General features: G+C 38.2%; 1 protein-coding gene across 22 annotated transcripts in view; it reads left to right on the top strand.

Moving 5' to 3' along the window:
* Positions 1–16,182, top strand: part of NR3C1 (nuclear receptor subfamily 3 group C member 1) — a 120,076-nt gene that overhangs the window by 83,290 nt on the left and 20,604 nt on the right. For 12 of the 22 annotated variants that reach the window (XM_060415326.1, XM_042249402.1, XM_060415328.1 and 9 more), the window contains 2 exon segments: positions 2,374–2,537; positions 11,132–11,248. In XM_060415326.1, the coding sequence (XP_060271309.1) occupies positions 2,374–2,537; positions 11,132–11,248 (281 nt within the window). 22 annotated transcript variants of the gene reach the window in all.

Here is a 16,182-nt window from a genome sequence, read left to right as displayed (position 1 = left end):
CAGAAGAACTGTACAAAAAAGATCTTCACGACCCAGATAATCACGATGGTATGATCACTCACCTAGAGCCAGACATCCTGGAATGTGAAGTCAAGTGGGCCTTAGGAAGCATCACTACGAACAAAGCTAGTGGAGGTGATGGAATTCGTTGAGCTATTTCAAATCCTGAAAGATGATGCTGTGAAAGTGCTGCACTCAATATGCCAGCAAATTTGGAAAACTCAGCAATGGCCACAGGACTGGAAACGAAAGGCAATGCCAAGGAATGCTCAAACTACTGCACAACTACACTCATCTCACACACTAGTAAAGTAATGCTCAAAATTCTCCAAGCCAGGCTTCAGCAATACATGAACCGTGAACTTCCAGATGTTCAAGCTGGTTTTAGAAAAGGCAGAGGAACCAGAGATCAAATTGCCAACATCCGCTGGATCATGGAAAAAGCAAGAGAGTTTCAGAAAAGGATCTATTTCTGCTTTATTGACTATGCCAAAGCCTTTGACTGTGTGGATCACAATAAACTGTGGAAAATTCTGAAAGAGATGGGAATACCAGACCAGCTGACCTGCCTCTTGAGAAACCTGTATGCAGGCCAGGAAACAACAGTTAGAACTGGACATGGAACAACAGACTGGTTCCAAATAGGAAAAGGAGTACGTCAAGGCTGTATATTGTCACCCTGCTTATTTAACTTCTATGCAGAGTACATCATGAAAAACGCTGGGCTGGAAGAAGCCCAAGCTGGAATCCAGATTGCCGGGAGAAATATCAATAACCTCAGATATGCAGATGATACCACCCTTATGGCAGAAAGTGAAGAGGAACTAAAAGCCTCTTGATGAAAGTGAAAGTGGAGAGTGAAAAAGTTGGCTTAAAGCTCAACATTCAAAAAACTAATATTTTGGCATCTAGTCCCATCACTTCAATGGGAAATAGATGGGGAAACAGTGAAAACAGTGGCAGACTATTTTTTTGGGCTCCAAAATCACTGCAGATGGTGACCACAGCCATGAAATTAAAAGACGCTTACTCCTTGGAAGGAAAATCATGACCAACCTAGACAGCATATTAAAAAGCAGAGACATTACTTTGCCAATAAAGGTCTGTCTAGTCAAGGCTATGATTTTTCCAGTGGTCACGTATGGATGTGAGAGTTGGACTGTGAGGAAAGCTGAGCACCCAAGAACTGATGCTTTTGAACTGTGGTGTTGGAGAAGACCCTTGAGAGTCCCTTGGACTGCAAGGAGATCCAGCCAGTCCATTCTAAAGGAGATCAGTCCTGGATGTTCTTTGGAAGGACTGATGCTAAAGCTGAAACTCCAATACTTTGGCCATCTCATACGAAGAGTTGACTCATTGGAAAAGACTCTGAGGCTGGGAGGGATTGAGGGCAGGAGGAGAAGGGGACAGCAGAGGATGAGATGGCTGGATGGCATCACTGACTCTATGGAAATGAGTTTGAGTGAACTCCAGGAGTTGGTGATGGACAGGGAGACCTGGCATGCTGCGATTCATGGTGTCGCAAAGAGTCGGACATGACTGAGCGACTGAACTTGGAGTTTATCAGCCTAGTTGCTTAAAGTAACAAATTATTATTTTACAATTAACTTTTTAAACTTTTATTCCTAAAAGAGAACAAAAAGATGTTACTTAATATAATTTCTAACCATGTTGACAACCCAATTTCTTAAGTTAGTTTGTTCTGTGAATTAGTTTAAGCATGTTTATAATTAAGATTTAATCATGTTATTAGTTGTATTAATATAGAGACAACTAACACTCAATCAAAGTTTATTCCTAAATATTATCTCTTTTAGAGAATAGGCAGATTAAGAATACTGCAGAGAGAAATTTCTTATATAGGTGGAATCTTTGGGACGAAGATGGGTACTACTTTATCTCTTGATCATGGTGGTAATTACGCAATTATTCCTTTAAAGATGATTGTAAACAGATGCTAAGCAACTAAAAATTATATCTAAGCAAAGCACAATCTCACCATTCTTCTTAAAGGATGTTTTTTTGTTTTGTTTTGTTTTTTTGCCATGCTGCATGACTTGTGGGATTTCAGTTTTGACCAGGGATTGAACCTGGGATTGTGGAAATGAAAATGCCAAATGCTAACCACTAGACCTCCAGGGAACTTTTAAGGGATACTTAAAAATAAATGACCTCACTCTTGAGTGTAGAAGAAGAATAAAACATTTTTTGACTACGTCTAGGTAGGATTTTTTTAATGCTTGCCAGTATTTGAAATACATACGTTCAGTGTGAACACGTTTACTGTGGAGTGAAAAGGTAAGAGAACTGTATTTTGATACTTCCCTGACAGTCACGATAATTAAATCCTAACACAACTTTCTCCTTCTCTAGCCCTGGAATGAGACCAGACGTAAGCTCTCCTCCATCCAGTTCCTCAGCAGCTACGGGACCACCTCCCAAACTCTGCCTAGTCTGCTCTGATGAAGCTTCGGGATGTCATTATGGGGTCTTGACTTGTGGAAGCTGTAAAGTATTCTTCAAAAGAGCAGTGGAAGGTAGTGTGTGTTTTGAAGAGTTTTATTTTTCCTCTATTTGGTTCCTTTTTCTCAGACTGGATTCTGTATGCAAAGCCTGTTAACGCTAGAAGTCATTAAAATCAGGGAGAGGAGGGTGGCTCCTAACTCTTCTAGTGGGAAAAAGACACTTTTAAAAGCAAACTAGGATAAAACAGACAAGTAGAAATTGAAGGGAGGGAGTATGATCAGAGACGGAAAATAAGAAAGTACTATGCATGTGAAATGATGGTTTTAGGTTTTGGCAGTAACTAGTGTTCATTGTATTAGTATTACCGACTTTAATTCCTATCAGTTAGCTAGTTTTAGAGCCACCAACTATTCTAGTGTGGCAAAAATGAGTGATAATGAGGGGAAAAGTGTTTTGTTTTCTAATAAGCCAGGGCTGTGCTACGTGATATAAATGTGACATAAGGACCTCCCACTGTCCTCTGGGAGGTCACAGTCTACTTGGAACTGAAAGATGAGATAGTTACAAGGTACAGAGATTATAATACAGAGGAGCAAGTGACAGACTGCCTGGGGAGGTCAGGAAAGGTGTTTAAAAGAAAGTGACCTCACTTGACAAATATTATATTCATGTAATATTTGCCCTTGTTACAGACCCAGTCTGCCCATCACCTCCTTAAAGGTTAAATTCATTCCATAAGCAAATTACTGGAAGTCACACTAAAATTTTCTAATATTACCAGTGAATCCTCTTGGGAAAAACTGTTGTGTAATTTAGTTATTTGTAAAGCAGTTAGAAGGCATTGTGGCCTGAACGGATTACCTAAAGCTCTGATTAGATAATTATATTTTTAAAAAATTAATATATTTATTCACAGTACATGAAGTATTACTATTTGGCTTCAGTTGTGTTTGCATATGCTTAAGCGTTAGATGAGTCATTTTCTTTTGTTTGGATTGCTTTTAATACATTAGCAACTATAAAATTACTTATGTTATTCCATAGAGAGCACAGGAATTCAGACTTTAACCAGTTTGGTTATCACCCAACAACTGAGTAGAGTCATTAAGTAAAGCACATCCCTAAATAATGCAATACTACTGACAAAGTAGATGTTATTTGCCCCAGATGGAAGCTGCTTCTTGTCCTCACTTTACTTTATTCAGCACTTTCTTCACTGATTAGTTCTGTCCATGGTGTAAATGTGATAACAGTGTTACAGTATTCCTATATATAATAAGTAATATTGACAGATTTAATTCTGAAAGTGAAATTCAGAGTGAGACAATGGAGCCTTAAAAGAAATACAGGAATTAAAAAAAAATTTTTTTTCCCTCATTTTAACTAAAATTATTTAAAACGGGGCTATAAATTCCAGTTCCAGTGCCTATAGGGATTGAGTATGTGTCGTTCTGGCCAAATACAATACCAAATGAGTGAAGAAGGGCAGTCACTGATACTAGAGGGTGCAAGCATGTCTTGCCTAAAAGTGTCCAAAGGCAATTTAAAAAGAATAGAAAAGCTAAATATATTACAAATAAGACATCACTGCAGATCATATGCCCCCTAGGCTTTAGGATTAAATTCTCTGCTTTAGAATTAAATTCTTACACGTTTTTAGCTATGAATATGTGAATATTAGCTATGTTCTTGCAAAATATATATGTGTATTTTAGTTAAATATGAGATAGCTAGATTAAATGATAAATAAGAAAAGGTTAAAATGTAAACTGTGTTAAGTAAATCCTTTACTTGGATTTAAATTTTCTCCATGGTCCCTTCCAGCTCTAAAATTCTGTAATCATTTGCTAACCTAATTTGTAGCAGATCTTCCCAACCCAGGGGTTGAACTTGAGTCTTCTGAATTGCAGGTAGATTTTTTTTCCCATCTGAGCCACCAGGGAAGCCCCAGGTAAATCCTTTATTTGGATTTAAATTTTCTCCAGAGTCCCTTCCAGCTCTAAATTCTGTAATCACTTGCTAACCTAACTCACAGCAGATCTACATTTCCCTTTCTAGACATGATGGGAATCTGTTTTAAGCCCATATACAGATTTTAGAGCACTTTCTTGAACAGTTACAAAGATGAAGCTTGTGTGATTTTCATTATACTACATTCATTCCATTTTTAATACTTGCCAGAAATTATAGGTTATCCATCAAACAGATATGGTATCATAAAGACCCAAAAGTTAAATATTTTTAGGAAATTTGTACAAGTTTTACTTATCCATACAAGCCATATCAAGGACTGAGATTTTGAATTTTATTCATTATTCTGGGAGTTACTTTCTGTGTACAGGAAAGAATTTGGGTAGCTTCATTTCTTTAGATGTGTACTAGTTCAGTGGTCTTTTTTCACTGAGTCCCTTCTTCTTATGCTCCCTTAGCACAAACTGCATATAATCTTTGTGGTGGGTCATAATGGAGACAGACACATGCTACTTTTATAATAATTTACCAAGTACTCTGTTTTACATATCCGCTGGAGAAGGGAATGGCAACCCCCTCCAGTATTCTTGTCTGGGAAATCCCATAGACAGAGGGGCCTGGCAGGCAACAGTCCATGGGGTAGCAAAGAAACACAACTGAGTGACTAGCATACCCAAGTACTATGCTTTATATATGTCATACTACTTAATTTAGTAGCTCTGTGAGGTCTTAAATGCTCTTATGATCCATATTTGATACACTAGGGAACTAATGCTCACAGCTTAAGCAGCAGACAGGATTCAAGCATAGCTGTCTACAACCAGGCTCTTAACCTCAGTGCTACACTGACTTCCTGAAAGGATAAAAATCTCATCTCCTAGCAGTTTATAATCTAGTTAGATACTGAGATGAAAGGAATAACAAGGGAATTATTTATACTGTTTATTGAGTGCTTACAATGTGTTCAGTTCAGTCGCTCAGTCGTGTCTGACTCTTTGTGACACCATGAACCACAGCACCCCAGGCCTCCCTGTCCATCGCCAACTCCCGGAGTTCACCCAAACCCATGTCCGTCGAGTCAGTGATGCCATCCAACCATCTCATCCTCTGTTGTCCTTCTCCTCCTGCCCCCAATCCCTCTGAGCATCAGGGTCTTTTAAATGAGTCAGCTCTTTGCATCAGGTGGCCAAAGTACTGGAGTTTCAGCTTCAACATCAGTCCTTCCAGTAAACACCCAGGACTGATCTCCTTTAGGATGGACTGGTTGGATCTCCTTGCAGTCCAAGGGACTCTCAAGAGTCTTCTCCAACACCGCAGTTCAAAAGCATCAGTTCTTTGGCGCTCAGCTTTCTTTATACTCCAACTCTCACATCCATACATGACCACTGGAAGAACCATAGCCTTGACTAGACGGACCTTTGTTGGCAAAGTAATGTCTCTGCTTTTTAATATGCTGTCTAGGTTGGTCATAACTTTTCTTCCAAGGAGCAAGCATCTTTTAATTTTATGGCTGCAATCACCATCTGCAGTAATTTTGGAGCCCAGAAAAATAAAGTCTGACACTGTTTCCACTGTTTCCCCATCTATTTCCCATGAAATGATGGGACTAGATGCCATGATCTCAGTTTTCTGAATGTTGAGTTTTAAGCCAACTTTTTCACTCTCCTCTTTCACTTTCATCAAGAGGCTCTTTAGTTCTTCTTCACTTTTTGCCATAAGGGTGGTTGTCACCTGCACATCTGAGGTTATTGATATTTCTCCTGGCAATCTTGATTCCAGCTTGTGCTTCCTCCAGCCCAGCTTTTCTCTAGATGTACTCTGCATATAAATGTGTTACAATGTGTTAGGCACTATTTTAAGAACATTCTGCACAACTGCCTTTAACCCTTGCAGAAGCACAGCGAGGTAAATGCTAATTTTCCAGCTTTACAGATGGAGAAACTCGGAGCTCAGAAAGGTTAATAAACATTACTGAGATCACACAGCTAGGCAGCAGAGCTGCAATTCAGACCAAGGGCTTCCTAGCATCCTTGCCAAGTGCACTTTGCACTATACAACACTGTTTTTGAGAGCAGTAAAGAAGCTGAAGCTTTCAGCTTCTTTATACATGTTTCAGTGCTGTTCTCTCAAATCATCCCACCCTCACCTTCTCCCACAGAGTACAAAAGTCTCTTCTTTATATCTGTGTCTCTTTTGCTGTCTCACATATAGGGTTATCATTACCATCTTTCTCAATCCTGTATATATGCATTAATATACTATATTGGTATTTTTCTTTCTTGACTTACTTCACTCTGTGTAATAGGCTCCAATTTCATCCACCTCATTAGAACTGATTCAAATGCTTTCTTTTTAATGGCTGAGTAATATTCCATTGTGTATATGTACCAAAACTTTCCTATCTATTCATCTGCTGGTGGATATATAGGTTGCTTCCATGTCCTGGCTATTGTAAACTGCTGCAGTCGACACTGGGGCACATGTGTCTCTTTCAATTCTGGTTTCCTCGGTGTGTATGCCCAGCAGTGGGATTGCTGGGTCATATGGCAGTTCTAGTTCCAGTTTTTTAAGGAATCTCCACACTGTTCTCTATCGTAGCTGTACTAGTTTGCATTCCCACTAACAGTGTAAGAGAGTTCCCTTTTCTCCACACCCTCTCCAGCATTTATTGTTTGTAGACTTTTTGATAGCAGCCATTCTGACCAACGTGACATGGTAGGTACCTCATTGTGGTTTTGATTTGCATTTCTCTGATAATGACTGATGTTGAGCATGTTTCATGTTAGTTAGCCATCTGTATGCTTTGGAGAACTATCTCTTTAGTTCTTTCGCCCATTTTTTGATTGGGTCATTTATTTTTTTGGTATTGAGCTGCTTGTATATTTTTGAGGTTAATTCTTTGTCAGTTGCTTCATTATGCCATTATTTTCTCCCATTCTGAAGGCTGTCTTTTCACCTTGCTTATAGCTTCTTTCATTGTACAAAAGCTTTTAGCTTAATTAGGTCCCATTTTTTTATTTTTGCTTTTATTTCCATTACTCTGTGAGGTGGATCATAGAAGATCTTGCTGTGATTTATGTCAGAGAGTGTTTTGCCTATGTTTTCCTTTAGGAGTTTTTATAGTTCCTGGTCTTATATGTAAATCTTTAATCCATTTTGAGTTTTTTTGTGTATGGTGTTAAAAAGTGTTCTAGTTTCATCCTGCTAGTGGTAGCTGACCAGCTTTCCCAGCACCACTTGTTAAAGAGATTGTCTTTTCTCCATTGTATATTTTTGCCTCATTTGTCAAAGATAAGATGTCCATAGGTGTGTGGGTTTATTTCTGGGCTTTCTATTTTGTTCCATTGATTTATATTTCTGTCTTTGTGCCAGTACCATACTGTCTTGATGACTGTAACTTTGTAGTATAATCTGAAGTCAGGCAGGTTGATTCCTCCAGTTCCATTCTTCTTTCTCAAGATTGCTTTGACTATTCGAGACTTTTTTTATATTTCCATACAAATTGTGAAATAATTTGTTCTAGTTCTGTGAAAAATACCATTGGTAGTTTGATAGGGATTGCATCCAATCTTTAGATTGCTTTGGGTAGTATATTCATTTTCACTATATTGATTCTTCCAATCCATGAACATGGTATATTTTTCCATCTGTGTCATCTTTGATTTCTTTCATCAGTTTTTTATAGTTTTCTATATATAGGTCCTTTGTTTCTTTAGGTAGATTTAGTCTTAATATTTTATTCTTGGTGAATGGGATTGTTTCCTTAATTTCTTGTTCTGTTTTCTCATTGTTAGTGTATGGAATGCAAGGGATTTCTGTGTATTAATTTTATATCCTGCAACTTTACTATATTCATTGATTAGCTCTAATAATTTTCTGGTGGTGCCTTTAGGGTTTTCTATGTGGAGGATCATGTCATCTACAAACAGTGAGAGCTTTACTTCTTTTCCCATCTGGATTCCTTTTCTTTCTTTTTCTGCTCTGACTGCTGTGGCCAAAACTTCCAAAACTATGTTGAATAGTAGTGGTGAGAGAGGGAACCCTTGTTTTATTCCTGATTTGAGGGGAAATTCTTTCAGTTTTTCACCATTGAGGATAATGTTTGCTGTGGGTTATCATATATGGCTTTTATTATGTTGAGGTATGTTCCTTCTGTGCCTGCTTTCTGGAGAGTTATCATAAATGGGTGCAAAAACTGATTTTTACTATAAAAATAAGGACAATAGTAACAAAACGGTATTGAGAAATCCCAGCTGGCCTGAAGGCTTTTCTCCTGACATCTGCCCTCTCTCTAGTTAGAAAACAAATTTACCAAATGGTAGAAGACACAGAAACTCCAAACTGAAATGTCTTATTGTCTTATTAAATGTATCGACAGCAAGTACATATCCATGCCTTGTAAACAGTGACCACTAGTTGAAACTCCTCTTTTTATAGATAAGATACCCATAGACTTGTCCAACTTCATGCTAATAACCAGATAGAGCATTGAACTTATGAAGGTACAATGCCCCTGATTCTGTAGCTCGGATTCTTAATTGTGGTGAAGATATGCCTGGGATAAAGAAGCCATTATTAGGGCTTCCTTGGTGGCTCAGTGGTGAAGAATCCACCTGTTAATGCAGGAGACACAGACTTAACCCCTGATCTGGGAAGATCCCATATGCTACAGAGCAACGAGGCCGTGCACCACAGCTGCTGAGCTTGTGCTCTAGTCCCCAGGAGCCACAGCTGTTGGAGCCTGAGCACTTCAGCTAGCGAGCAGCCCCTGCTGCCACAGCCAGAGAAAGGCCCACACGGCGAGGAACACCCGGCATAGCCAGAATAGCAGACATCAGCCTAGCATGCACACGCTGAGCTTTTGGTTAGATGTAAAGCGTTGAAACTTTCTCTGTGTTTACCAATAATTTTCTTAATTGTCCCTTCTAGTTTACTGAAGAACAATGATTCAGAGATAGTCTTGTGGGTTAAAACATTTTCATTATTATAACTGCTTCAATTATGCTTTTATCTGTTGTTCCTTCTTTAATTCTGTATAATAAAATTATTGGGTTAGAGCTTCTATTTCATGTCCGAGAAAAGAAGCTAGGAAACTTACGCAATACAGAAAGGAATAGAAATGACTGGTACAGACACTTGGCACTGGAGAACAACTCTGGAACAAAGCTGAATTGTAGACCAGTAGTCAAATTCTGTGGCCTGTAGTTAACCATCTACCCCAAACTAATGCTTAACAAGCCCTGTGATTTAACATGTTAGGAAGAAGTGAATATAGTTTGTTTTATCCAAATCAAGTAGATTATTCTATACATAAAGGATCTTTTCCTACTATCAGAAGTAGGTATATTCAACCTTACGAATTGATGATTATTATTTTTTCTCTTTTCTTTGAATATGATTCATTTTTGAGAAGACAAATGTCCTGCAATCTTCTGAATACCACCCCCTCTAGTATAAGGACATGGACTCTTTTAACTATCCAGTGTATCTATTTAGATATGCTGGTCTTGTGTGGAAGGATCTTTTCAGTTTTTGCCAGGCTAGCAAACCCTCAGATAGCTTTCTTCAACAAAAGAGGGTAGAGGGAGGGTAGGAATACTTTTTGTCTTTTGCTTTTAAATTTACCTTGAAAATTTTTGACAGGCAAAAACTGCATTTCTACCTCTTAACACATTTAATACTGGTCCCCGGAAGATTTTAGACAGTAAGAATCATTAATATCTGCTGTCTAAAAACATGTGAAATAATTTAAAAATCTCCCTAAGCTACATATACAGTAGTTTAGTTTGCCAAGTCTGTGATTCACCTAATTACTGGCCACCTTAACACAATTTAAGATTAAGCCTTTACTAATGACTTTTTTTGGAGAAGGCAGTGGCACCCCACTCCAGTACTCTTGCCTGGAAAATCCCATGGATGGAGGAACCTGGTGGGCTGCAGTCCATGGGGTTGCGTAGAGTCAGACACAACTGAGCGACTTCACTTTCACTTTTCACTTTCATGCATTGGAGAAGGAAATGGCAACCCACTCCAGTGTTCTTGCCTGGAGAATCCCAGGGACGGGGGAGCCTGGTGGGCCGCCGTCTATGGGATCACACAGAGTCAGACACTACTGAAGTGACTTAGCAGCAATGACTTCATTAAAATTCGGAAGGGAAGTATACTTTATTTGTAGGTGGTGGTGCAATGCTGAATTAATTTTCCCTTTGGTACTAGCACCATATTTTTAAACCAGTTTCCTCTTTCTTTAATCCTGCTAAGCATTAGATTAGAAGTCATAATAAAATAGTGATTACAGAGGTCTTCTATAACAGTTTAAGAAACTGTTTAAAGTGCAATTTAAAGAACAGTTTATCGAGGAAGAAGTAGTGAATGGAAAGGGGCAAAAAGAGGGTTTGTGGGGTACTTTCTGCTTCTTAATAAGTTTATTAGGTGATAAATTTATGATTTGTGTGTACTTTTCTGTATGTATACTGCAGTAACTTTTTAAAATGAACTATGCTTGTTAAACAATATGAAAGACTTTACTTTTTAAGTTGACCTCTCACTGTGTATTGGATGTACAGTATGCCTGCCTTAATCAGTGCCTTTGGTCCTTGGCTATGTTCCACCGAAAACAACAAAAAAGAGCCTCCCCATAAAAATATCCTTTAAGGCCTGGGAAATTTTAACAGTGCCTTTATTTTCCATGTAGGACAGCACAATTATCTTTGTGCTGGAAGAAATGATTGTATCATTGATAAAATTCGAAGAAAAAACTGCCCAGCATGCCGCTATAGAAAATGTCTTCAAGCTGGAATGAACCTGGAAGGTAATGTAAATATTGAAAATGAATTGTCTCTGTACCATATAAAAACTTACCACTTTACTTTTGAAAAAATATATAAGCAGATGCAATAATTAAAAGGATTTTTAAAATGAGTTATTTCATATTCTTCTTAAGGTTTCAACTCTTATTACATAGACTGACTTCATTATAGCCAAACTATACATGAAGAAAGAAAATTATGTAATAATGAAACTTGTAAGACTTGAAGAAACATTACTTTGGTCTCTATTTCTTTTTATTGCTAGGGTTAGTATAGAAACAAGTCAGAATTATCCTGTTATTTACCTTTTACTTTGCATATACATGTATATATCAATCTTTTATTTCAAATCTAGAGTGGGGAAAAAGTGAAGAAAGCCTTCAATGGGTTTTTTCAAGCAAAGAAGAAATCAGAAACTAGTTATGAATGCGTTTCATATTCCTGTTTATAAAACAAGTATAATTAACATTGATCTCATTATTTGAAATCTTTTCCCTGGGGGAAAAATGTTTGGAATTTTGCTTTAATTGAAGGTGGTAGTGGTGCACTTCAGTTCACCAAGTTTTCACCAAAGTAGGCATTAGACATAAAATGAACAAAACAGTGTCTGTATTCAAAATCAGTAAAATAGTGCCTGTACTCAAGCACTTTACTGTCTAATTAGGTTGCAGAGTCAACAGAAAATGGTACAACACACTATAAGATAAACAGGAGCAAGAGGACGGCCACCTGATTCTGTCCTAAAAGGCAAAAAAAAAAAACAACCAGCAACACTGAATTTTAAATCTAGAGAACTTGAGTAGGAGTTAGATGGGAAATTGGGGCAGTGACGGGATCAGACTTGAATTTTGGAAAGGCTAATGTACGAACAAAGCTAGTGGAGGTGATAGAATTCCAGTTGAGCTGTTTCAAATCCTAAAAGATGATGCTGTGAAAGTGCTGCACTCAATATGCCAGCAAATTTGGAAAACACAGCAGTGGCCACAGGACTGGAAAAGGTCAGTTTTCATTCCAATCCCAAAGAAAGGCAATGCAAAAGAATGCTCAAACTACCGCACAGTGGCACTCAACTCACATACTAGAAAAGTAATGCTCAAAATTCTCTAAGCCAGGCTTCAGCAGTACGTGAACCGTGAACTTTCAGATATTCAAGCTGGATTTAGAAAAGGCAGAGGAACCAGAGATCAAATTGCCAACATCCGCCGGATCATGGAAAAAGCAAGAAAGTTCCAGAAGAACATCTACTTCTGCTTTACTGACTACGCCTAAGCCTTTGTGTGGATCACAACAAGCTGGAACATTCTTAAAGAAGATGAGAATACCAGACCACCTGACCTGCCTCCTGAGAAACATATATGCAGGTCAAGAAGCAACACTTAGAACTGGACACGGACCAACAGACTGGTTCCAAATAGGAAAAGCAGTACGTCAAGGCTGTATATTGTCACCCTGCTTATTTAACTTATATGCAGAATACATCATGGGAAATGCCAGCTGAATGAAGCACAAGCTGGAATCAAGGTTGCCGGGAGAAACAGCAATAACCTCAGATATGCAGATGATACCACTCTTATGGCAGAAAGTGAAGAACTAAAGAGCCTCTTGATGAAAGTGAAAGAGGAGAGTGAAAAAGTTGGCTTAAAGCTCAACATTCAGAAAACTAAGATCATGGCATCTGGTCCCATCACTTCATGGCAAATAGATGGGGAAACAATGGAAACTATGAGAGATTTTCTTTTGGGGGGCTCCAAAATCACTGCAGATGGTGACTGCAGCCAGGAAATTAAAAGACGCTTGCTCCTTGGAAGAAAAGTTATGACCAACCTAGACAGCATATTAAAAAGCAGAGACGTTACTTTGCCAACAAAGGTCCATCTAGTCAAGGCTATGGTTTTTCCAGTGATCATGTATGGATGTGAGAGTTGGAGTATAAAGAAAGCTGAGCACCGAAGAATTGATGCTTTTGAACTGTGGTGTTAGAGGAGACTCTTGAGAGTCCCTTGGACTGCAAGGAGATCCAACCAGTCCATTCTGAAGGAGATCAGTCCTGAATAGTCACTGGAAGGACTGATGCTGGGAAAGATTCAAGGCAGGAGGAGAAGGGGATGACAGAGGATGAAATGGTTGGGTGGCATCACCGACTCGAGGGACATGAGTTTGAGCAAGCTTCGGGAGTTGGTGATGGACAGGGAAGCCTGGCGTACTGCAGTCCGTGGGGTCACAAAGAGTTGGACATGACTGAGTGACTGAACTGAACTGAATGGTGCTGTTAGAGGTGCTTTTAGAGGAAGGATGAAGTCCATGTGGTTCTTCTGACAGAAAAGAGACTAACTGTTGGTGCTGTCCAGTACACACTGCATACATGTTTTAAAACATAAAGTAGATTTATGGGTGTAACTACAGTCTAATTCCCCAATCCACACAAGAACATTCTCAGTTCTTCATATTACTTTGATAGCAAAAAAGATTAGTCTTCTTCACCATATTTACAAACATTCACAACACATCAATCACTTAGCCCAGTTTTTTCCAAGTATGCCTACGTTCTTAAACTTTACTACAGAGTGCCAATATGTTAAAACATTGATTTAAAGAAAATGATAAATGCCCATCTTCTTGCAGGTGTTACAAAAGCTACAGATTGACTACAAATTCACGTAGATGTTCAGTGCCACAGGGATAATTCATTACCAAAACCAGATATTGATTCTTCATTTCTTACATCTCTGTGCATATTTTAGTTTCATCTTCCTTTTCTCTGACCATTTAAATGAATATGTGTTAATGCATGCCAGGTTTTAGTGACTGGTTTATATATTTTGTTCTCCAGCCCCAGTTTTACTGCTTTCCTTTAATTCCCCAAGTATTCATCTCAGATATAAGTTCATTCAGAGAACAAACTCAACATTTGGTCCTATCCCTAATACAGTGTGGCTGCTTACCCAGTAACATCTTTAGATGCTTTCCCGAATACACACCAGGTTTAACTTTCATTTGGAGCTCTAAGCAATGTTAATCATCTTTTCACATGCCTATTGGCCATCTGTGTACTTTGGAGAAACGTCTCTTTAGGTCTTCTGCCCTTTTTGGGGGGGTTGTTTGATTTTTGTTGTCAAGTTGTATGAGCTGTTTGTATATTTTGAAAATTAAGCCCTGTTGAATCATTTGCAAGTATTTTCTTCCTGTCTGTAGATTGTCTTTTTATTTCTATTGCCTTGTGAGACTTACCTAAGAAAACATGGGTATGATTGTCAGAAAATCTTTAGCCTGTGTTCTATTATAAGAGTTTTATGATAAGGTGAGAAGACTTTAAAGTCCTCCAGTTTGTCATTATGGTTTCTTCTGCTCTAATGTAGAGTGTAAGAACACATATTCTAGACAAATTTAAAGTTATGGTTAATAGTAGTTTTCATTTTATTTTTTTAACTTTTATTTTTACTTTACTGTATTGGTTTTGCCATACATTGACATGAATCCACCACGGGTGTACATGCGATCCCAAACATGAACCCCCCTCCCACCTCCCTCCCCACAACATCCCTCTGGGTCATCCCCGTGCACCAGCCCCAAGCATGCTATATCCTGCATTGGACATAGGCTGGTGATTCGATTCTTACATGATAGTATACATGTTAGAATGTCATTCTCCCAAATCATCCCACCCTCTCCCTCTCCCTCTGAGTCCAAAAGTCCGCTATACACATCTGTGTCTTTTTTGCTGTCTTGCATACAGGGTCATCATTGCCATCTTTCTAAATTCCATATATATGTGTTAGTATACTGTATTGGTGTTTTTCTTTCTGGCTTACTTCACTCTGTATAATCGGCTTTGTTTCAGTGTATTTATTTGGGACATGCATGTTCTCATTTGTCAACAAAACCTCATGATTTTGAGGTCTGGGTGTAAGATATGGTAACTTTGGTTGTTGAAAGAGTTTCCTTAATGTATAGGAGCTCTTCCATTTTTAACTTTGTCACTCCTCTATAAACTTGGACTACATGAATTCAGAATATTTTCCAACTGTATTTTACTACCAGTTTCTGTGATCGTTCTTACATAGCACTTAACATGTGCCAAGAAATGTTTTATGCATTGCATTTTTATATATTCTGATTTAATTATCAATAGACCCTATGAGGTAGTACTGACATTATCCTCATTTTATAGAAAAGGAAACAAAGGCCCAGGGAATAGGGCACAGATACCCAGCTACTCAGTGGCAGAGCCAGGATTATATCCCAACATGTTGGTTTCATATTTATGCTCTCTACTGCACCATACTGTGTCTTCAATAGAGCATGGTAAAATAGAACGTGTCAGTCATGATCATATTTCTCTATTTTGAAGTGTTAACTAAAAATTCTTAAATGTTTGAGCACAGAGCACAGTAAGAAATGGGACCATTCTACCCAACTAAACGACAGGGTTTGGTTTTTTCCCCCCTAACACTGCCCATGGATATACATAGTTCTTGTCCACACATCTGTCCTCCACAAACTATGTACTTTGTCATTTTAGGGACAAAAGATATAATCATAATTTTTAAATATGACTATCATTTACTTTTCCTTGGCACAGTGGTCTGCATACCTGATGACTGAGACAGGCACGCTTCTGCTTTCATACAACCTACATTCCTTGTCCTTCCTTGGAGCTATGAGGAATTTCTCTTTAAGAATACCATAATTTGCTTGCTTTGGCCCCACATATAACCAGAAAAGAATAATATTTTCATTTTTCACTGGAACAAGTAAATTCAAGAATATCTCTGCTAAAAAAATCTACAGAATCCATATTTTAATTCAATTATACTTTTCCAAACTAAGTCAAAAATAAAAGTTACTTTATATATGAAAATAGATACTTTAGGCTTATAGAGTCATCAGTTAAAATCTCTTATAAAAGAAATTATACCCAGTGGTAATTTATATAAAG

Source organism: Ovis aries, chromosome 5 (genome assembly GCF_016772045.2).
Source record: "Ovis aries strain OAR_USU_Benz2616 breed Rambouillet chromosome 5, ARS-UI_Ramb_v3.0, whole genome shotgun sequence".
Classification (NCBI taxonomy): Eukaryota; Metazoa; Chordata; class Mammalia; order Artiodactyla; family Bovidae; genus Ovis; species Ovis aries.
Note: the sequence above shows the minus strand (reverse complement) of the source record. Positions and strands in the feature narration are given on the sequence as shown.